The sequence below is a fragment of the Alligator sinensis genome, unplaced genomic scaffold, assembly GCF_000455745.1.
Source record: "Alligator sinensis unplaced genomic scaffold, ASM45574v1 scaffold366_1, whole genome shotgun sequence".
Classification (NCBI taxonomy): domain Eukaryota; kingdom Metazoa; phylum Chordata; order Crocodylia; family Alligatoridae; genus Alligator; species Alligator sinensis.
Window position 1 is genome coordinate 1,286,385 of NW_005841851.1, and position 22,129 is coordinate 1,308,513.

General features: G+C 45.0%; 2 protein-coding genes across 5 annotated transcripts in view; both read right to left on the reverse strand.

Moving 5' to 3' along the window:
- EXOSC10 (exosome component 10) overlaps positions 1 to 13,080 on the reverse strand; it is a 21,029-nt gene extending 7,949 nt beyond the window's left edge. For all 3 annotated transcript variants that reach the window (XR_003095552.1, XM_025211357.1, XM_006016161.3), the window contains exons 1-18: positions 12,829 to 13,080; positions 11,122 to 11,258; positions 10,507 to 10,630; positions 8,931 to 9,035; positions 8,389 to 8,551; positions 7,782 to 7,893; positions 7,385 to 7,460; positions 7,134 to 7,244; positions 6,539 to 6,682; positions 5,627 to 5,817; positions 4,838 to 4,994; positions 4,052 to 4,200; positions 3,774 to 3,824; positions 2,861 to 2,972; positions 2,051 to 2,098; positions 1,100 to 1,178; positions 812 to 930; positions 176 to 274 (exon numbers count right to left, since the gene is read on the reverse strand). Coding sequence is in view for 2 of the 3 variants with exons in the window: in XM_025211357.1 (XP_025067142.1) it covers positions 176 to 274; positions 812 to 930; positions 1,100 to 1,178; positions 2,051 to 2,098; positions 2,861 to 2,972; positions 3,774 to 3,824; positions 4,052 to 4,200; positions 4,838 to 4,994; positions 5,627 to 5,817; positions 6,539 to 6,682; positions 7,134 to 7,244; positions 7,385 to 7,460; positions 7,782 to 7,893; positions 8,389 to 8,551; positions 8,931 to 9,035; positions 10,507 to 10,630; positions 11,122 to 11,258; positions 12,829 to 13,065 (2,214 nt within the window). In the remaining variant the exon portion in view is untranslated. The remainder of the gene's footprint in view (positions 1 to 175; positions 275 to 811; positions 931 to 1,099; positions 1,179 to 2,050; positions 2,099 to 2,860; positions 2,973 to 3,773; positions 3,825 to 4,051; positions 4,201 to 4,837; positions 4,995 to 5,626; positions 5,818 to 6,538; positions 6,683 to 7,133; positions 7,245 to 7,384; positions 7,461 to 7,781; positions 7,894 to 8,388; positions 8,552 to 8,930; positions 9,036 to 10,506; positions 10,631 to 11,121; positions 11,259 to 12,828) is intronic.
- Positions 13,081 to 15,982: 2,902 nt separating this feature from the next.
- MTOR (mechanistic target of rapamycin kinase) overlaps positions 15,983 to 22,129 on the reverse strand; it is a 103,246-nt gene continuing 97,099 nt past the window's right edge. For both annotated transcript variants that reach the window (XM_014523163.2, XM_025211341.1), the window contains 8 exons: positions 21,608 to 21,680; positions 20,667 to 20,741; positions 20,011 to 20,146; positions 19,566 to 19,631; positions 18,648 to 18,728; positions 18,317 to 18,397; positions 17,542 to 17,647; positions 15,983 to 16,946 (listed from right to left, as the gene is read on the reverse strand). In XM_014523163.2, the coding sequence (XP_014378649.1) occupies positions 16,931 to 16,946; positions 17,542 to 17,647; positions 18,317 to 18,397; positions 18,648 to 18,728; positions 19,566 to 19,631; positions 20,011 to 20,146; positions 20,667 to 20,741; positions 21,608 to 21,680 (634 nt within the window). In that variant the 3' untranslated portion in view covers positions 15,983 to 16,930. The remainder of the gene's footprint in view (positions 16,947 to 17,541; positions 17,648 to 18,316; positions 18,398 to 18,647; positions 18,729 to 19,565; positions 19,632 to 20,010; positions 20,147 to 20,666; positions 20,742 to 21,607; positions 21,681 to 22,129) is intronic.

Below are 22,129 nucleotides of genomic sequence, written 5' to 3' on the forward strand. Positions count from 1 at the left end.
TTGCAAAATACACCTGGCATGAAGTCCTTTGTTTCCAGCAAGCGAGCACTAACTGATGCTGTACCAGAGTCTCTCAAAACTGCTTTGTAAACACTTCTACCCTTCCTGCCTTAAGGGACCAGTTATATTGGCTGATTTGCTGGCTGCACTGCAGATGACAGACTGTGCTGCTTACCATCCTGAACGGGTTTTCAAAGGACTCCATAATGCGCCGAGCCTTTTGCTGCGCAACCGTTAAATTCTTCTCAGTCCCTCCTTCTTCCCCATCAGGTTCCTACAAGCAGGCAGAAAAAACAGCTTATAAAACAGTTAAACAGTCACCTGCAACTTTTCTGTAGAACCCTCTTACCAAGCACTGGAATAGTTGGTGAAGGCAGACTGGATTTAGGACATCCTCTCTGAGGTTTTGTTTGGGAGCAGGGTGGAGACAAGGAATTTGAGGTGCTACCGACAGAAATTTACCTCAAGCCCTGATGGGCTCACATAGTCCCAGTTTCTGAAGGGCAGTGTATTCTCTTGCTTTGTGCACCAGTCACACATCTATCGCTGGCTTCAGTCTGAGGAATTTTTGGTTACTTAGGAGCTTACTATATCTTTTTCTACTCCATTTGACATCCTTATGAGGGCAGTGACCCTTGGACTGTAAGAATAGCTAACTTCCTACCTGGCCTCCTGCCTGCTCTACTTGGTTTTGATGTATCCTTACAAACTGCCTGCATTTTGCATAACATTATTAGACTACCATAACAAATTAGCAAATCTTTGTGTTCTCCTACTTCAGCGCAGACCCCTTCGTACTACTGGAACTTACATTGAAGATGTTGATGGTGGCTGTAGCAACAAGGCATGTGGAATCTGGCAACGTTCCTTCGCTATCTGTCTCTTCCCCGTCTGAAAAGAGACTCCCACACTTCAGAGCTGGGGCAGGTGCTGCAAAGAAAGGAAAATTAAGAGCTTAGCTTTTTGGAACATTCTTTTCTACTGCACTTTTGTGCTCTGAAGCCCGTCTGTCAACACTATGCTTAACGTGTCAGATGACTCTTAATGAATCCATGTTTCTTCCTACTTAGCACAAGTTAAAAGTTGTCTCCAGATTTACCTAATGACAAGTGGTTCTGGGGATCGTCCAGGGTAATGTGGGAACTGTCATGAGGTCCAAATAAGTGATTTTCTGGCTTCTACAAAAAAATTCAAGTATGACACAGGTGATCGGTACAACATAATAGGTGTTTTTACACAGAAAACAGCAACAAACTAATCACAATCTAAATTTATGGATGATAAATAAGGCTAGGTATTCCTAACACACAGCTCAGCTGCTAGTGCACATAGCTTGTACCAGAAGGATGCGTCTCTGGGTTAGCAAGAATACTGTACTTCAGACATGACTGTTGCAGAAACTCAGCTAGAAATTCCATTCTTAATGTCAGTCATCATAAATAGCCACAAAACGCCATCCAACAGCTGCACCATTCACTGATGGAAGACTTTCGTATCATCCCTCTTGAAGGTTTTAAAACACTGATTTACAACTGACAGGTTTACAGGCATTTGAGGGAAAAACTGGGCTGAAAAGAAGAGATCAATAATCCGGAAGACTGCTTGCAGATATAAAGCAACACTCACCCAACAGTGCTTTACTTTAAAAACTTGGTGCACGCTTGTGCCAAGCCCAGCACATGCCCAGAAGAGGCAGTGCATTAGTTGGACCTGGCTTGACCAATGCCTGTATAGACAGGGTGCTTTGGTTGCATTTTGGTGCTTTTTACTTAGTAGCCGACTGAATTTGCTTTAGATAAAAGCGCTGAGAAACCCCGCTGGAGCACCCAATCTATACAGATACTGCAGACCCGGGTCGAACTAATGTGCTGCTTCCTTTGGTAAAGTGCGTCCTCCCAACCACGTCTGTCCGCACCAGAAATGACCATATCACAGGGTCTGTGGTCGGCAAGCCATCTTGCTGATTGATTTGCGCTATTTTGCCCGACTGATGTTTCAGCAATCACATCTTCTGCTGTGGCAGTTTAAATAGTTGTTGAATACACAGTACCTCTGGATTGGAGAGAGGTCCCTTCTTTGTCACCGAAGCTGCTTCAGACTTAGAGGAGAGAAGAAAATAAGAAAATTACTAAACGTTCACAGTAGAGCACCTAGATTCCGTAGACACAAGCTTCCTTTAACCAGTATTTTCAGCACTTTTGGTAGGATGACAGCTTCATAGTGTTTTTGTGAGGGGTTTCTCTACCCAAGGGCAGGTGAAATTAAACCTTCATCTAGCCAGGTTGTGCTCTAGCTTGTAACTACTTCCACTTCACCGCACAAGGGTATACTTTGCATAGCAGAGCATGTCGGCCGATATGAAAACCTTACATAGAGCAACGAGGCCAGGTGCACACAACTACCTTCACACACTGCATGGGATTGACCCTGGTGGTCTCTTATGTATGCCCAACCAGTTCTGTAGGTTTAAATAACTTGTGTTGGTTAACAGGCAAAATAGTAGAGTCAAAAACCCCAGAGATGCCTATGTCCTGCTTCACAGTGGGTATTTTTACCCTCTTACTCCTCTAGTTCCCAGAGGGTCTAGTACTAGTGCCTGATTTCCCTTCTTGCAGTGGAAATACTGCTCCAGGAAGTGATCTGCTTACACAATGGATCTGGTACTATGCAGCATTCACACTGAGGTTTTGGCTCATTCCACATGCAGCCAAATCCAGCAGCAGCTTTACACATACAGACTTTTACTAGGTTTCCAGTACCTACAAGATCATTAGGATTCTTTAGAAAGCAAGGGCAAGAATGTGACTGAAACATTCACACCCACTAAACCCTGCTATGTGTTGGTAAAAGGTCCCCCTACCTTGAGCAGAGGCATCTCTCGGGCTTGTTGGATAAGGAGATGCAGTTCATTGATCTGTTGGCGAACTACAGGCGGGACTGGGTTGCAGCAAGCAATGATGCCCTGGGGTTCTCTAAAGACAGAAAGACACTGCTATATTCTCAGCTGATAAATCAAACATCCATGTATAAATGAATGTCAGTCAGATGTAACTGCAGGCCTCAGTGCCACAGAAGGCAATTTAGCTGAGTAAGATGCTGTGTATCCAGCGTACCCCACATTCTTCAAAATCAGGGTGGTGCAGGCAAGGAGAATCCATTAGTTGGCCCCACCACCCTCCCCATTGGTGGGAACTGGTGTCTGCCTGCATATAGCCTTCATAAATGCATTCTTCCCCACACTCCCTCTATACAAAGGGGCACTAGTGCCAGCTTTCAATTATGCGCATCATTTTGGCTGTTTTCAAGAAAAGATGTTCAACTGCGAACCTCAAGCTCCAAGAGACAAGCTTGTTTAACAAAGGAATGTCATGGGAGACAGGAGTGAGGCCTGGCACATATACAACTGCCTTTATAAACTAAACAGCCACAAGATGTTCTTTGGGAAATCAGCCCTCTCTCTAATGCTGGTAGACATATTGGGACCCCCTGGTGAGAAGACCTGCAACAGTGTCATGATGCTTTGCATGAGCGCACCAGAAGAATGAAGTATTCTGGAATCCTTTGGATTTGAGCAGCTCACCATCTGACTTCTTCTGTGTACTGAATTCCCCAGTCTTGAAGGACTGAGGGCAGACGCAATACTGGCTGCAGGCAGCGCTTAGCCAACCATGGAAATAAAGTGGTACCAGAAAAAAACAACACACACTTGACTGGCAGGTGTGGGACACTGTGGAACATGAGTGTACAATACTCAAGGCTCAGCAGAGACTTACTTGGGCAGCTCTTCTGCTATCTTCAGCAGCATGTGGTTTGGCAGCACATACCTGCAACAGAGAGTAACATTAATGTGACAGGTTAGGATCCTTTCAGCTCATATACACAATTTCTGCTTTGGAATGCAGAGGAAGAGAATAAGGGTGCCCCTCACTGAATATTGCTTTCGGTAACTGTTTTTAGCAATAGGGCCAGCACTTTTTGCCCCCAAAGAGAGGAACAGAATCTTACACTCATTCCAAACATTAACGCCTGCCTGTAACAAATGACTTCCTACCCTGTACTCTCGTCCTCTTGGCGTGATAGCTTGTCCCGCCAGGCATAAAGAAGCTTAAAGGCAGTTAGCTGCTGTGTGTTGAGATGCTTTTTCTGTCTCCTGTAGAGCTCAAGATAGGAGTCATCTGAGAAGATGGGTTTGATATATTTCTGTAGAGGAAGAAGTCAGACACAGGTGATCAACATTAGTGTGTCACATCTCTCTGGCGCTCTGCAGGCTGCATTCTCTCCATCAGTCACACACAAGTGGAAGAAGAGTGTCAGCTTTCCCACAATATCTCAGGGATTTAGGGCAGCTTGAAATGCACTCTAAATATTTGATGTCTGTTTCTTAACTTTACCTCCAGCTCCTCTCATCTTTGTGTTTTAATCTAAGTAAATCCAAGAGCATCGTAAAATACACAAGGCCTGTAGTGTTCCAAGGATGAGGACACACCACTTTCTGTTCTCACTGGACCTCATGCAGTGAGACAACACTCCAGCATCCAGACCTCATATTAGGACTAGCCAGAAGAATTAGAAATGGGGATAGGAATCATTTGGCTTGAGAAATATCCGCTGGTAAGTGTCAAGTGTCAACATCAGGGGTTTGGAAATAGGTTAAAGGGCTTTACATTAAGAAGACTTTATCTGGTGGTGACTAGTCATGAGCGTATATCTGCCAAAGTATTCTCAGATACCCACAGAGAAGAAGTGTTTTCTTCCAAAAGGATGGGAATGGGCTGGGCAAACCATAGGTCCTCTCTGCCCTGACCCAAACGGGAGCTGGTCCCCCAGGGAAGGTTACCTTCAAGCAGATGTCCCTGCTCCGCTGCCACACAACCTGGAGCTGTGTGGGCTTTCCGTTCCCTCTGTTCCACAGCTCCTCCCTCAGCTTGTCATAAATGTAGAGCAGGTAGTGAGTGTCATCCCGGGCATAATGCAGCATCTCCTCTGGCAAAGGGCTGCAAAAAGAGAATGCTCATTGCACAAATACATCTTGGAAGCTCTGCCACCCCAGCAACCCCCTGTGCCAGTGCTCATCAAGGCAAGCTGCTTCTCAGCCCACCCCAGGAACGAATGCAGGGTTTCTCACAATTCCTACCAGCAGAGTCCACTCAGGGGCAGCAACAGGACAATTTCCCACAAGCCCATCTCATGGCTGGGAAAACAAGATCCCCAGTATCATCATGGGGAATTAAGTACTACAGGTATCTCATGGAGTAGAGGCTCTGCTGAGCCTCTACCCCACCTGAGCTCTTTGTGGGCCTGTGGAGATGGATGGGACTGTAGGACTCACTTTGAAACCCAGGTCCTATCATTTGGTCACTGTGCTGAATGACAGCTTTTTTCTCTGGTGGATAGAAACTTGAAGTGGGGCCTCTGCTGGAACAGAACAGCCTCATTTCACAAGTCTGCTCATGGATTTTAACTCTGTTGTGAAGTCTCTACTATTTGTTCCTAGATCAGCACAGAGCTAACAAAAAGCCCCACTGAACTGTACGACTTGGAACTAGGCAAGGTAGTGTGTTAACAAACAAATGAGCCCCATACTCTACCCTTCACTCAACCCAATACATCAAGCACAAACTCTCACCGAATCCGCCAGTCAGCCAGCTGGTACCGCTTGTCAGCCTCCACGTTGCAGTAGAGCTTCAGCAAATGGTCTAGAGAATGCCGGCCAAGGTTGAGGAGACGGGCCGCCTGGTGCGTATCAAACACGTTCACCAAGTACAAGCCAAAGTCTCTCTGTAGCCATTCCATGTCCGAATCTGCGCCATGAAAGACCTGCAAGGCAAAACAGGAAGGCAAGGTAGGAAGATTACATGACAACCAACTCCATGCAGAGGCCTCACATCGGGATTGCTGGCATCTGAGTTTGCTGCGCATGTTTCTAAATGATTTCTTTGCTTGCCTTTCTCCATCTTATTGCCAGCAGAACCCTGAGGCCAAGTTTCACTCAGACAATGCTACCGCAACACCGTCTCTCTCATTGGGACACATGTAAACTAAATAAATTGAAACCAGCTACATTCCCCTCAAAACGCATGATAAAAACCAAGAAAGCTGAAACTGAAAAAGGAAATTAATCCTAAATGCTACTGCTCCTTTGCAGTTTATGCTTCTATGCATCCCACCGTGCCTATGTATTTATTTTGTCTGGCATGCAGGCTCTTTCTTTATGCATGAGAAACACTAAACAATGATATCCTGGTTCATTTGCAGCACAGTCTGAGGGATACAGAACTGCCTGGTAGGCACCCGATTCACTGCTGGGCTATTACTAACTAGCTAACATTTCTCCTTGTACCAGGGAGGTTAGATGTTGCTAGCATCTCACCATGGCCTGTGGAAAATAAAGGTTGAATCAGTATCCAGCAACTCTTACTAGCAATTTTAACGGGTATCGGATCAGGTCCAGAGCTGGCCATGGCAGAAGAGAGTATGTTCAAGCTACAGCTCAGTCCCTTTGACAAAACTCAGAGTATTTTGCAATGGGGCAACTGACCTTTACAATTGCGGGGTCTGTGAAGGGCTCGTTCAGAATATACAAGTCACTCCGAAGCTCCAGTGTGTCAATGATAAAATCCTCTGTCCGGGTGGAGATCTGCATCAGACATGTCAATCCCAAGAAGCTCCGATAGGAGTGGTGCTACCAGGAGACAGAAGAGGCCAGTTAGCTTAGTAAGGTAGCCAAGGAATCTTCTAAAAAGTCATTAGTGGTAAGCACATGTGTTCCTTTCCAATCACTACCACTGTTGTATTAATACAATCAGAAAAATGATTTAGGCTAAGCTGGTTCTTTATATGGTTCACAGCATAATTTAGAGGATCATAGGAAGAATCCAAGAGAGACCAAATTCAATATGCAAACTTTGCTGCAAAGTAATCAAGTCTGCAAAATTAGGGGGGGGGGGGGGGGTGTCAATCATAATCCCATTCAGCCTTCTGGTCACCAGCATTTAGTAGGGCTGGGACAATGACAAAAGAAGTTGATGGAAGGAATATATGTTATACAAGGCAATGAACTGAAAAGGACTGACAACCAGAAGGGTAGTACGACATGCCTTCCTAAGTGCTAGCTTAAACAGTTTAAAACTTACCTCCAAATCCACAGCAAACTCTTTGCAGTTGACAAGCTTTTCATTTAGTTCTACCAGCTCATCCAGTGTGGAGACAAAATGGCAAGGCGCATCCTCAAGAGGCCTGAACATCTAGCAAAACGAAAGGTTTGACATGGCAATTGCCTCCCACAAAATGCCTTGGAAACAGGATCCGTTGCACACAGATCACTTACTCTTGCTTTCAACATTTCCCTCTTTTAGGCTTTTACTGGTGTAACCTGGCCACTAACCTGGGGCTCTGGTTTCTCAAGAACTACATCTGGTGGAGAAAAATGCTCCAGTTCATACTGGTAGGGGTGAGCAAACCTTCAAAAAGCAGAAACAAGGAACAGGTGTCATTCCAATCAAATGCAGGGAGCTGAAGGGAGAAGGCAACAGTGACTCTTTGTAAGCAACTGCACTTTGCCTGTTACTGATCAGAAATCTTACCACTTGGTGGATTTGTTATGTGTAGGCATAAAATAATTATGAATGCATATGCAGAGAACAACTGATGACACATCAAATACCTACTCATGAAAGCACCCAGGCCAAAGGCGTGCATGTGATGCGTCTGCATAAAGATACATATAAAACGCACAAAGCCATAGGCTTTCCTAGCACCCTGCTGCATACGCAATTTCTTACATGTCTTGCTCAGTCTGCTGGGTCCTCTGCTGATGGAGGAAATCCGCCAGTGCAGCCGGCACATCCAAGTCCTCAGGACGCTCCTTTCGCTCCCGTCTGCTCTTGGCAAGTGCTGAATGACCGAGATCGAACAATCAGACATGTCAAACAAAGCTGAACAAGACATGCTGATCCCTAACCCCAGCTTCTCTGCGCAGCACCAGGAGCAGCACCATTAAGTACTGAGAACCAGAGGATGCAGGTTCTGTACCTTGCATGAGATTTCTCCTGTGCCTCCCAATTTAAAGTACTAGGTATGTCTAGGGTGCTACTTGAGCAAGATGAAGCAGCTGTAATGCAATGGGTGACCATTTTTTAAAGACAAATGAATCATATCTGACACAAGTGGCTCAAATAACCACTGTTGGGTTCTAGCTGCTGAATGCTACTCTGTAGTGAAAAACAGAATGACAAACTACAGGGATTACTACTACTCTAGTCTCCTCCTGCATGTCTATGTCTGCTAGGTTCAGGGAGTTCTCTCCTGGCTTGTCAGAGTAAGTTTCTGTTCGGTGTTCTTTATACACAACCCAAGACGAAGGCAGCCCTTTTCCCCTTGCTTTCCTACCTTCAGGCAGTGGTTTCAGAGCATTGGGTTTTACAAAAAGTTTAGGAATGAAGGGAGTGTTGGAATTGTCAATCTTCTCCCGAAACTTTAATTGTGGCCGAGTAATATTCTTGGCATGAAGCAGCCGGAAGGTTTCAGACTTCGTTCTCTTGGCTTCTGCACTCTGTTAAAAAAAATACACACACAAACATTTTAGTGGGTTTTTGAAAGGCCTGCTTTAGGATTCATACAATACCCACAGATGCATTATACTCCAGAAAGTAAGAAATGTTTCTGCAGTTGGGGCACAGCATCTAAGAGGCATATGTTATTCAAACCAGGGGTCCTGAATCTAGGTTAAGAAAAAACCTGTGTGTGTATGAAATTGAAGCCAGAACCCTTAGGATCCTGACTCTGGACTAAAGCCTGGGAAATAAAGAAACCATGAACCACAGTCAAAACATTTAAAAGACCTTGAACTCACTGAATCACTATCAGCAATGGCATTCGCAAATTAAAGCTAAATAAGTTTACCAAAACCAACCATCTTGTGGGTGCCTCACCTTGCGGTTCCAGCTGGAAACGATGGTCTCGGGGAGCTGCAGCCCCGCTGGCAGGACAGGCTGCTGATTTTTGTTCACTCCTGCTGCTTCATCCAGTAAAATACCCTGAAATCCAAGAAAAGGAGTTGAAAGGGAAGAATGTCACATGAAACCTGGCTGTACTTAGCAACCCGCAGTTACTGAGAAAAAAAAATTCAGCTGCCTCCATGCACATCTCCTTCAAAAGTGAAGGACTGAGTGGCTAAATGTTTGGATCAGTCCTAAGGGGGAGGATCAAAAGATGCAACTGCCAAAGTATCCAAGTGGGGTGTCTTCAGACATCCATATCCTGACCATTTTGTTCCCAACTCTCTGCTCTCCTTAGTGTTTCAACCTGGGATGGACCAGGAGGAAAACAAAATGCTAGGATATTCTCAGCAGAGCAGGACTGTAGCAAACAATCTCGGTCTTGGTGGAAAGTGAACGATGATAGAGGAAGCATGGTCTCATGGCTGGGTACTGGCCTGAAGGTCAGGCAATACCTAGAGGGCCCAATGAAATAAGGCTCCTATGTGCTGTACAGGCAAGTGGTTAGATACAGCCCCACCCCAGAGATCTTACACTCTTAACAGACAAGACAGAAAGAAAGAGAGGTGGTGCCACTTGCTCACAGTTGTACAGCAAGCCAGTGGCAGAGGCAGAAAAGTGTTGGGTTTAACTTCCAGTCCAAGGCTGCACTGTCACCCTTGCTTGGTGGTGTTCACAGTTGCTGTACTTTGGTGTTAGTGACTGCAGAATATAAAATTCTGGGAGGCTAAAGCCTCCAAAATACCATCTGCCATGATGTGGGGCTGAAAAACACTAATTAGATGACTGATTTAAGCAGGAGGCTGATTTTGAATGCAAACAGTGCCAAGGTCTCTGCTCTCTGTGGTATTTTAATTCGATCAGCTGTTAGCTTGATTTCTTCCTTATGGTTGGTGTAACAATTCCAAGTCCCTTCTGTGCCTAAAGTAATGAGCAATACAGCTGGTCTGGCACCCCGATGGGCAGGCTCTTCTCTGCCAGTCTCCAATACCACCACCTTGTCTGCCATGGAAAGTTCTGTCACCTTGGCATCTACTGCCAGCTTGGCCATTGATCTCTTCTGTGACCTTGGGCAAATCACTTTGTGTTTTTGTTTCCACTTCCCCTTCCAACCTGTGAATATTGGACTGAAAACTCTTCCAGTCAGGGACTTTCTTTTACCACATGCAAGTACAGCACCAACACAAAGAGGTCCCCGTGTCAGCTGGAGCCTTTAGGTGTTACCACAATACAAATACCCATTTTGCCCTTACTGTATAAGTTCCATCATGTAGCCATGATCTGAATGATAGAAACAGACATTTGAGTAAAACAGTCCTCTGTTGGGCTGGAGTGTTTTTTAACTAAAGATGCTGAAGGAATAATGCCAGGGCAAACAGCTAGTGACACTGTAAAAATGAAACAGGATTCAGATATCAGAGCGAGAGCGTGACTAAAATTTTTGTAGAAAGCCTCCCCGCTTTGACTGCTGAACAGGGACCAGACAAAGCCACAAGGCAGGTTTACTCACCACTCGTTCAAGAATTGCATCGTTGGAGTCGACCAACAAATCAAATTTGTCTTCCAGCTCTGTCACTTTGCTGCGATCCTTGATGTGACTGCGACAGCCGTGGTACTGCATCACTCTGCTCATGCTGACAAGAGATCAGTGCACTGAATGCTACTTGCTAGATCACATTAGCAGCAGTTATATAAAACCAGAACATTTACTAAGATTCCTCCCAAGCATTGGCTTCTCTGCAGTTTGCAATATCAGATATACTACCTTCAGACACCTGAAACCCGAACATAAAATGAATGTTTACTCCAAGCATTGCTTGGCTATTAACTGCAATTAATTTTCACTGAGTCTGAGGAACTCAAAGCAAGCCATCCGTTTATATTTTTGTTTCTACCCTCTCTGACAGTTCCTCATCCAAATCCTCACAGGGAAACGGTGATGTTGCCATTAAATTGTAATAAGCTGGAAAAACAGCTTAAATATTTTTTTAAGAAAGCAGTTAAAATACTTGCAATAAAATCCTCTCTCAAATTATTCTAGAGCTCCCAAAGAAAAAGATTCTCTGTCTTTGCATCTGGGTTTGAACCAACAGATCTCAGTGCTGGCACAAGTAAAACCCCTCACCAGTGAAGCAGCCTGTCTCCTTGCGTTTCACAGTAGGCTCGGAACCCAGGAAAGCTTCGGTAGAAGTCGTACTCGTCTCCCGGCTGAGGGAGCCCATTAGATGCCTTGGTAGCAGCCACCACTGTGCCGAGGGCATACTGTTAGAGACACAACATTAACATCATCCCACATTGTACTTCCTTTCTTCCAGGACACCGTCAGATGAGCACTCAGTGCTCCTATACTTTGCACTGCATTACAACTTGAAGCTGAAGCAGGACTTTCAATACAGAAACTTGTGACACCCTGGTTTCGTGTAATCAAAAAAGAACCCTAAAACTAGGGGAGACCATGGTGGAGCCAAAAGTCAAGTTTGGAATTAAACTGGCAAGAAATAAAAGCTCAAAAAAGAGCTTATGAAGTCAACACAACCATTTTCTTCTTTTAATGCAGGGCTTCTCGACCTTATTGGACTCGAGGCATCCCTCGATATACTGGAGAAACCCCTTGGACAATGCCAGCTCTTTGTGTTCACTCGTTTTCTGATCGCAGAAAAATAACAGACCGATTCTTCTGCTGCAGAGAACTCGGAAAGACCAGAACAAGTCAAATTATTTTTAACCACTAGATTCCTATTTGAAATCTTTGGGTTTAGCTTGTGAATCGTGTTTACAGGCCCAGGGGTTGATTGGGGCGGGTGGGATGTACTGGGTAGCTGCACTCTCCTTTGATTCCTGCTCCACCCAAAGTTTCAAACCAACCGCCTGCAGCGGCATTTCTACCAAGGCAGAGCTGAGGGAGTCGCTTGATTTCATGGCTCGTTCTCATCATCTACCTTCTCAACTCTTCCTTCCCCAGACGTTAACAACCCTTAACGGTCTTGATGTCCCACCAATCCACGCTGCTCTCTTAGCTGCCCCTGGTAACGAAGCTCCAGTTCACAGCCCTGCAGACTGTCTTGAATTCATTTCTGTGAAGTTATGTTTTATTTCGGTTCAGGCTGAAACTGAATAATCTGCCCCCTGTCACATGGATAAAGCTTCTAGTTTCTTTTTCCCTGTTGAAAAAGGTCTATACTGACAACATTTGACAGAAGCAGCACGTTGGCGGCTGTGCTTCCCCGGCATCACCTGCGGCAGGTTACAGCTAGGTCTGTCATGTCAGGGCTGGCAGCAGTCTTACAGTGTTAGATGACGGTTTGTATGGCATCATTTGCACGGGGATGAACCTGCCTCAGGCAGGGGGTGCGACTCAATGACCCCCCAAAAGTCCCTGCTCCTCCATGCGTCTATGAGGAGTGCGAGTTGTGTTGTACGCACGGCCCCATGTGCACCCCATACCCACTGCCTGGGTCCCCCGACCGCCTGGCAAGGACCCCGGGGCACTCGAGACGGGAAGGGAGGCTGTAACAGACACATCAGGGCCAGGCTGTCTCGATCTCCAGCAGGAGCGAGGCCGGTGCTGCCCGCGTGGGGGGGTCTGTGTTGCTCCGCCACGCGGCCCTGGAAAAAACTACACCGCCCAACATGCACCGCTGCGCGCGGGCCCGGCGGCCGCCGTACAGGAGGCACACGGCATGCTGGGAAGCGGAGCGTCGACGTGCCTCTCCAGGAAACTTAAGTGACGGGAGCCGCAGGAAGGGACTACGCCTCCCAGCATTCCCCGCGCCCGGGGCCCCATGCGCTGCACCCTGGGAAAGGGGGGGCTCGGGGCTGCTCGCTCACGTACCTTGGCGAAGGAGTCGGCGTCCCGGAAACCAGGCAGCACCGCATCCCCGCCGCCTTCCGGCGGCTCCGCGGCCTCCCCGGCTGCGCCGCCGCTGCTCTTGGTCGTCATCTTGCTCTTTTTCGCTGCGCTGCCGCTGCCTCCACCCCCAGCGGTAGCGGCCATCTTGGACATGGAGTCGTGCGGTGGTAGAGTGCTCTCGCGAGACCGGGGCCGCCATCCTGGCTGGCGCATGCGCATCCTGGGAGAGGAAGTCGCTGCTCTTGGTTCCTCCGGGCTTGCTAGGGCGAGGCGCACCAAGGGGCGGGGCTGAGCTCAGACCACGCCTCCCGCTCGTAGTTCCCGCGCTCCAGGGCGCAGCCTCCTGCGCTGCCCAGCGCCGGGGGAGGGGTTTGCAGCCCAGCGCAGGCCTGCTCAGCACAGCTCTCCCAGTCCGGCCTAGGAGCGCCTTCAGGGCTGCCTGCTCCCTGCAGTGCTCCAGCCCGTTGTTCCCGGGGTCTCAGAAAGCCCAGGATGAACGTGGTGCTGAGAACTGGGTGCAGGCTTCTCCCAGGACAATCGCTCTCCAATCTCATTTATAATCCTCAAAGGGGAGTTACAAAACACCTTTCCTAGATGAGCCAATGAACTTCGCTTCATCAATTACTGGATATAAAAAATCATGGACTAAACATAGACACTGGATTTATGGCATGTTACAACCTGCCTGCCATCCTATAAACCCAGGTAACCTCTCTGTATTTTACCAGCTACAACTTATCACCAGGTCAGCATCTTCCCCTTCCCCTCCTACCTGCCTCACTCTCATGGCCTCTGATCCTCACTGCCCAGCCTTTGCATTTTCACAGACCTGCATTTTACATATTGGTTTCTATTCCAGCCAGGAGACACCAGATTATGTCTGTCACCCTATGCCTGAAGGATGTTTGTGCCCAAAAGCTTGCAAAGCACATGTTTTCTGTTTAGTTGGTCTAATAAAAGATATCACTTCCCCCCCACCAAATGTCACTGCAGGATGAGTGTAGCTAGATGACAACAGCATCTTTTGAGACATCCAAGGTCACTCATCTTCCGAGCTCACGTTGCACGGTGTGGGCTCTATGCTTGTTCAAAGACTTGAGTCACCAGCTTCATCTTGCCAGCAGGTGGAGACAACCATTCAAATCTTAAGCAATGTCACTCCTGCCCCAGTTTGTCATGTTAGGATTATTCCAAAGCGGCAACGGCAGAGAGAAAAATGAATCTAAACGACCAGGAACTTGCCATTTGTGTTATCAAGCTGTCACGCTGGAATTATTTTAAACTGACATCAAATGGAGTACCCCCATATATTTCAAGAGCCTGTGTTATTTGCAAGGGGGTCAGACAAGGTGATTCTCACCAAACTATATCACTTTGATTTTGTGTCAGTAAAGAAAAAATTGCTACAGAGTCCAACACCTACACCTTTCGTTCCTTTGCAACCACATTCAACACAAAGATCACATGAGAGTTCTAGTTGTGTCCTGCAGAGACGATAATTTGTGTTTAGAGAAGAGGACCTAAAAATCACAACTAATGAAAGTCTACTAAAACACAGTCCATTCAGGGAAATAATTACAATCAACTGGATATACACCATAGTTTCATAGTTTCATAGTTTCAGGGTCGGAAGGGACCTAATAGATCTTCTAGCCCGACCCCCCGCCAGGGCGGGAGAACAACCCAAAAACACAAACAAAACCACTCACCCTAAAAACAAAAACGGGACTCAAATGAGTCCAGCCAGGTAAGTATCCAGCCTCTTCTTAAAGATCCCCAGGGTAGGGGCCAGCACCACCTCCCTTGGAAGTTGGTTCCAGCTCCTAGCCACCCTAACTGTGAAGTAGTTTTTTCTCCCCCAAACCCTTCTGGTTCCCCCTAGTGAGTTTATAGACGGTCACCAGGTCCCCCCTCAGCCTTCTCTTGTGGAGGCTGAATAGGTTCAAGTCCCGCAGTCTCTCACTGTAGGGTCTGCCCTGTTGTCCCCGGATCATGCGGGTGGCCCTCCTCTGGACCCTCTCCATGTTGTCCACATCCCTCCTGAAATGGGGCGCACAGAACTGGACACAATACTCCAGCTGCGGCCTGACCAGCGTCGCATAGAGGGGGAGGATCACCTCCCTGGCTCTACTCGAGATGCACCTGTGGATGCACGACAAGGTCCGGTTAGCCCTGCCAACCATGACCTCGCATTGTCGGCCCATGTTCATCTTGGAGTCAATAATGACACCAAGATCCCTTTCCGCCTCCGTGCTCTCAAGTAGGGAGCTCCCCATCTTATAAGTGTGCTGCTGGTTCCTTCTACCCAAGTGCAGCACCCTGCACTTGTCCGTATTGAAACGCATCCTGTTCCTGTCTGCCCACCCCTGTAACCTATCCAGATCCTTCTGCAATCTCTCTCTCCCTGCTAGCGTGCTCACCTCCCCCCAAATTTTGGTGTCATCAGCGAATTTAAACAGGTTGCTCTCCACCCCAACATCAAGATCGCTGATGAAGACATTGAACAGCGCAGGGCCCAGGACCGAGCCCTGAGGGACTCCACTACCCACCTCCCCCCAAGTCGAATATGATCCATCCACCACCACCCTCTGAGTGCGACCCTTCAGCCAATCTGCAATCCATCTGACCGTGTAGGCATCTATGCCACAGTCGCCTAGTTTACTAATTAGGATGGGGTGAGAGACGGTGTCAAAGGCCTTGCTGAAGTCCAGAAAGACTACATCCACCGCGACACCTGCATCCATGGCCTTTGTGACCTGATCATAAAAGGCAATCAGGTTGGTCTGACATGATCTCCCCCTAATAAATCCATGCTGATTGCCCCTGAGCATCATCTCGGATGCCGGCCCATCACAAATGTGCTCCTTGATGATCTTCTCAAAGAGAAGATTTCTAAACAGGTAAGCTTTGGTGCACATGACTGATGTCCCCGAGTCTTGACTATTTTGTCTCCACTACTTTCAAGAGCAAGCTAATTGCTAATTATGAGGACAAGCATACAAGAATCAAATACACAAGACACATTTTAGACGCACCTAATCCTCTATGAACAGTTTATGCCCCCAGGGTATTCTAGCACGATGCTTTCTTGCCTCACTTTTATACTTCCTAAGTAATCCTTTGGTACAAATAAAAACTCCGTCAAAACTGTTTTTGTAGATTTTGAGTGTAATTTATTGGCACAAAAATATTCAAATACAACATGGCATCTAAACATGGCTACACTTTGTATCTTGTGCATTTTAATATTTGTTTTATTCATAAATTGTTACTTTTTTTCACCCTTACATTTTTCTCCATTTCCAAGCATGACCAGTTCTTCTCCCTTACTGCTTTTTATGCCAAGCAGTCAGTTTTTCTTAATTACTTCCCAATACTGTTCTATTGTCTGCTAGTGTGGGAAACTCCCAAGTGGTCTTTTGATTCTACCCTGCTTTCCTTTTGCCACAGGTCAACCCTTCTTAAGACACTATGACTGGATCTACCCCTATTACTCAATCTAGAATGAAATATGCTTGTTGCGTTACCACTGGAGTCTCAGCCAAACTTTATCCCTCATTGATTTCTGGGTGGGAGCAGTTTCAGAACACACGAGATAATGCAAGGTACAGAGAAAATTCTGTCTCTTGCTCTCCAGCACCCCAACTTGTTCCCAAACCCTAACAAGCCCTCGTGCATGAGTACGAGTTCACTGCAGCTGCAGCCAAAAGATTGACCAGGGCAATAATTCATTTGCAAATTATTTTAGGTTAGTTACACTGTAAGTTAAGTTCAAACCCGTATTTCATTATTTTCAATGGATCCCCAATTCCCAAAGACCAAACAAACCATATATTTATGGTCTAGTTGAGTCTTCACCGTTCGGGAAACCCAAATCAAGTCTTCTGTTTTGGACAACTCATGTTCTTTAACAGCAGCTATAAATTGGTTTAAACCAACTTGTAATATACAATAACTCTTTTCATTTACATTTCAAAATATTTGATAAAAGCTGGATTTCAGTCCAAGCTTTTCAGCTTGTAGAAGAATACATTTGGAGTGCAAAAGCCTCCAATAAAGGCTGTGGATACTTTAGAATCTTCTGTTACCAGAAAGGACACCTAAAGGAGACAACAGAAGTGATTTAAGAAGGGTGGTCTTCCCTACAGCTTCATAAAAGCAAAGACAAATGTTGAGAAGCACTGATTATACTGTCCAGAAGCCTTTCTGTAATCAAGGAAAAGCCCAGTATGATCCTAATGCTCATTCCCCATCATGAGACTAAAGGTCTAACATCCTTGAACACAACCAAAAGCGAAGGAACAACTAAGAGGATGGAAGCATACAGGTTTCATATTGACTACAAAGTGCACAATTTTCCAACCATACTCAGCAACTGGTATCTGCAGGATCGGAACATCTAATTTCACAAGTCTAAAACCTTCAATCTGATTGCGACTTAAATGTCCTTAATCGCTCTTCCATCTCTAACAGATTGCTTTCTTATAGGACAGGGCTTAAGGTATCCTTGCAAAACAGTCACAAAAAAGTTTGCTAAACTAGGCACAATATCTACTTGGCCATCTTCACACAATGGCCAATAAGACTAACGATATTTAACTTCCTTAATCCCCATTCAACATCCCCACAACAAGCATTTGTTCTGGAGAACAGAGGGGATTTTTTTTTGCCAGGCTGGCATAACAACAAACTCACCATCCAATGTAGCACTGGCAGAGATTCTCATGGGAAGTAGCTTGTTTAATGAGCAGCTCTACTTGTGTGGCTACATCCAGAGTTTCATCATGAGAGAAGTCTCGACCTTTAAAATTAAAGGGAAACACATAAGAGAGAGACTGCATGGCAAATTACCTCGCTTGACTTTTGGGTGGTAGGTAGAGCAGCAATGTGAAGGTGAATTTTCTCTCCTCCTCTGATAATATTTATGGTGCAGAACTGTTTAAAGATGCAGAAAACTCAAAAGCCACAGTAAAATCTCTGGGGACACCAGTGTTTTCCACAATGCAGCAGCTGCTTCCACTCTCTACCCATTTTCCTCCTAATAGCAGGCAAAAGTAACTGTTTACCAAGTGGCTCAGCAAAAATCCCTAGTAGAAGGAAGCTTTCTCCCACTCGGTTGGGTGCGTCTTAAAGAATCTCAATTTTGCAAGCTGCACAACTAGTAGAGAAGAACCCACTGCTGAAAGTTATTTTCAGAGTCACCACCCAAAAGTGTCTAATCTCATCTAGTTTAGTTACAATTCTCTTTAAATTCTCCAAAAAAGAGCAACTTTTTTCAGGCTGGTCCTGATGCACAGGGCTGCCGAGGAGGCAAAGCAGAAGTATAGCTCTGTCCAATTAAGAAACTGGATAATTTGAAATGAAATTAAGACTAACACAAAATAGAAATACTAAAAGTGGTACTGGGCAGGCACACACACATTTCCTGTTCGTATTTTTAAATGATTTTTAAAATAAAGCGTATACCTACCTGTGAGTTTATCTCGAACCCTGTTAATGATCTGAATGGCCTTCTTATTTAGAGCCTCAGGTTTCACTAAACCATCCCCTACTAGAAGACAGAAGCAAAACAAAGGTTTAGACTCAATTTCCACAATAATGACCAAAAAGTTACTCTCCCCTTTCTTCTTAATAGCTGACATAAGCCAGAAAACCAGGATAATGTTTCTGCTGAATTGAATAAAAACCCAAAGCTTGTTACATTTTTTATTCATGCTGACAGAGAACCACTCCTGCTCCATGCTGGTTAGCTCATGCCTGCAGTACAGTGAAGTCGATGATTTCAGAACAAAAGAACTTACTAAAGGAGTGGATGGATTCAGGCACTGTGGTCCCTGTTTTCTTGTGGGCTGTTTCACCCAGCTCCACACTGTCCAACATTTCTGGGGATGGGAAAGAAATGTCAGTAATGTGGTCAAATATAAATAATATTGGAAATTGTTGCTTTTTCAGGAGAGCCTCCCCTTGATTTTAAAGGAAACAATGGCTTTGAAACTCATTTTCATACTGCCTGATAGCTTCCTGGATACCTTAAAATAATCACTTTAGAGCTGTGGCAAACAGTACTGAATGTCCCTACCAGTCTGATGAAGGGAATTGAAACTCAAATTAGAAACATACTTCTCTTTATGTGCTGAAAGTCCTATTTAAACAATCAGGAACATTTAGCACACGCTGCAAGTTCTAAGGCATATCAGAAAAAATGCACAATTAACTTAAAATTCTGGCCAAGTACTGTGTTCAGTTACTGAAACCAGACAAAGAAATATTGTAAATTCTTTCCTTTGACATTTCGCCTACAGGTCCAATAACAATCAACTGTTAGGATTTAGCATAGTGGTTTTTCCACTGCGTGCACATGTGTAACGCTGCGTGCCAGGTTTTGCATAATCTATGCGGTAAACTTGATAAACAAATATCACATGTCAGTTCTTCTGTGGGTTGCACCAACTTGTATGGTCTCCAAAATGACATGATGCTATGTTAGTGTTAATGTGACTACAAAGCAGTGACTACTATTCAGGCTGAAGCAGCTGAAAAACAGACACACCGGTTGAAACTAGATACTAGATGTCTTAAAAATCTAAAATTCAGCAAGGTGTTTTTCTCTGTACATGTTCAGAAGAAAAGCTAAGAAAACATTTTTCAAAATGTTATTCCATTCAATACAAAATATCCCCAAACATATTAAATAAAGTACAACCGCATGCTATGCTCACCGACTGACTGACTGGCTGAGTAGGAGTCTGTCCTTGTTCGTGATCTCTTATTGCCTTTTGTATTTGCTGCAAGGAAAAGAAAGCACTGAAAAGTATTTACTTCTGAGATCTAGATTGAGCATCTCAAAACAAATCAATCTGCCCTGAAAGATGCTGGTTGATTCAGGTAGTGACAGATAATCTATAAACGATAATCCAATGACTCCATTTTTTATTTAGTTCAATATCTCTGTTTAAGGGCCAACACAATTTTATCTCTGTGGTAGTTCTGTATGACTTCTAAGCAGACCTGTTAACAAAATGAGTCCCCAGACAATGGTTTTAAACCACCCAGATCAATGTTTGGACAAACACGTGATTTGGGGCCCCTGGCTTTTTAAAGGCATGTCAGATCATCTGATTTACTTCTCTCTCCAGTCTCATTATTTTTGCCCAAAAAACTTACTGTCCATCAACCTCCAATTCAGTAACGGGTCATACACAAAAGCTTCTAGCACAGCCATGACACTGTCTTTATGTTCTCGCAGGACTTCCATCACAGTGTGACAGGTGATTCTGTAATTACCATCTAAGCCAGTCACCTTCAGAAAAGAAAGTAGTGAATCAGCAGTGGGGTTCTTTTTACCTTTTGATTCCCCATTCACTCCCAAGGCAGGATATACCCATGTCTTGAATTGGGATTCTCTCGCATGTTCTATTCATACAGAGAACAAGATACAGGTTCCTTACAAATTTAAGAGACCCCACTGGCACGTTGGCTGGACTAACATGGAAAGGATGCTGAGATGACACTTGCTGTCAAGATTTGCATTACTGGCTAAGTTCATGACCAACAGTTGAAATAAGGAAACATGGCGAGGCCTGGGGAGCTGCAGGAATTAATTTCCTTTTTAATCAAAGCAGAGTTGTTTTTAATGTAACATGCTGCAAGGGTCACATGAGAGATTTAATTACAGAAACATGCAGCTGAAATATTAACACTTATGCTCCCTCTGGAATGAAGGAGATGGTCACAATAGAGCACCTATGGAGAGTTGGCAGAGCTGATGCCATCTTCTCAAGAGCAATCCTATCGGGAGGCATCTGCTAATTCTCACTCACCTCCATTGCATTTGTCAACATCCTTGTTAGTCTAAATGGGATCTTCTCAGGAAACTTTTCTCTTGTCATTGCAACCTAAGAGCACAATTGGAGAGAATTGTTTAATATATTCACTTTGCAGATGCTTCCTTCTTACCTTCCCCGAGAAGTCAGTCTGTTTAAAGTGAAAGGGTTGGCTTTCCTGCCTTTCATACTTAGAACCTGGTGGTCATAAGCACAAAAACCACTCCTCAGCCCTGCATTCTCCAACTATTGGGATTTTATGATGGAAGTTCCAAAAATGACTAAATGAAAAATAAAAAGCAATCAAAATAAGGGCTGGGCCACACTACAGAACCTGTGCTGCTATAGCTGTGCCAGCTGAGTCCCCCCTAGTGAAGAAGCAGCGTATATAGACCGAAAAGGTTTTTCTGTCAGCACTGTTATATCCCCGAGAGTGACAAATCTGAGCTAGCAAAAGCTCTTTTCTGTTAGCATGTCTGTCTCATGGCAGTTCTGCGAGCTGGACTAAGTTAGCCAGGAGGTGTGAACTTTTCACAGCCCTAGCTGGCACAGCTATATCAACAAAACGTTGTAGCATAGACCTGGCTGAGAGTTCAGATCTGGCCTGCCATTACAGAGTAAGCCTCCCTATACATCGATGACTTAAATTGTCTTAACAGTTGAATGAAAAGCTGCACTGACAGTTAACACTTAGACAACTGCTTTACATACTAGCTAATCCTCATAACACTCCTGCGACATAGGCATGTATTACTTCCATTCTACCTACAGATAAAGTGAGGTACAGAAAAGTTAAGAAATTTCCACAAAACTACAGTCAGAGGTAAAACACTAACTTGGGAGCGCCTGATTTGTAATTCTACCTTTGCTGTACCAGATAACATGATATATAAAATACACATTAAAAAAAATAGGAGATGTCTGAATAGACAGCTTACCTCAAAACAGTCCCCAAAGTCAATATGCAGAATCTTTCCACTGAGCCTGTCTAGCATCAGGTTGGAAGGGTGCCTACATTGAAGGAAGAGAAGACAAGTCAGAGTGACAGATCATTAGGGAATCTGAGGAAAACATCAGAGTAAATCACAGCTTTGGCCTGAAATGATATTTATCTTCACAAGTCAGAAGACAACCAGTGATAGTTTTCTGCTGAGGTCTTCAGTCTCAAGATAAATAGTTTTTTCTGCAGCACTTTCATCCTGGGTGTGATAAGATTTAGTAATTACCACTCAGGAGATACAAAAAACCCCTCTAACTTTTGAAGATAAATGTCCCATCAGAGCAGAGCCATCAATATGCTCCTGGGATATGGCACATTTCTTTTTCATTTAAGATAGCCCGTCCACTTGTTTTATTAGGATTTTACATTTTTACAGCATAGGAAAATTTAATGAATTGTACTGCCTGTAGTAAAGGGAAGGGAGACAGGCCATTATCAGAAGCAATATTATATCAGGAAA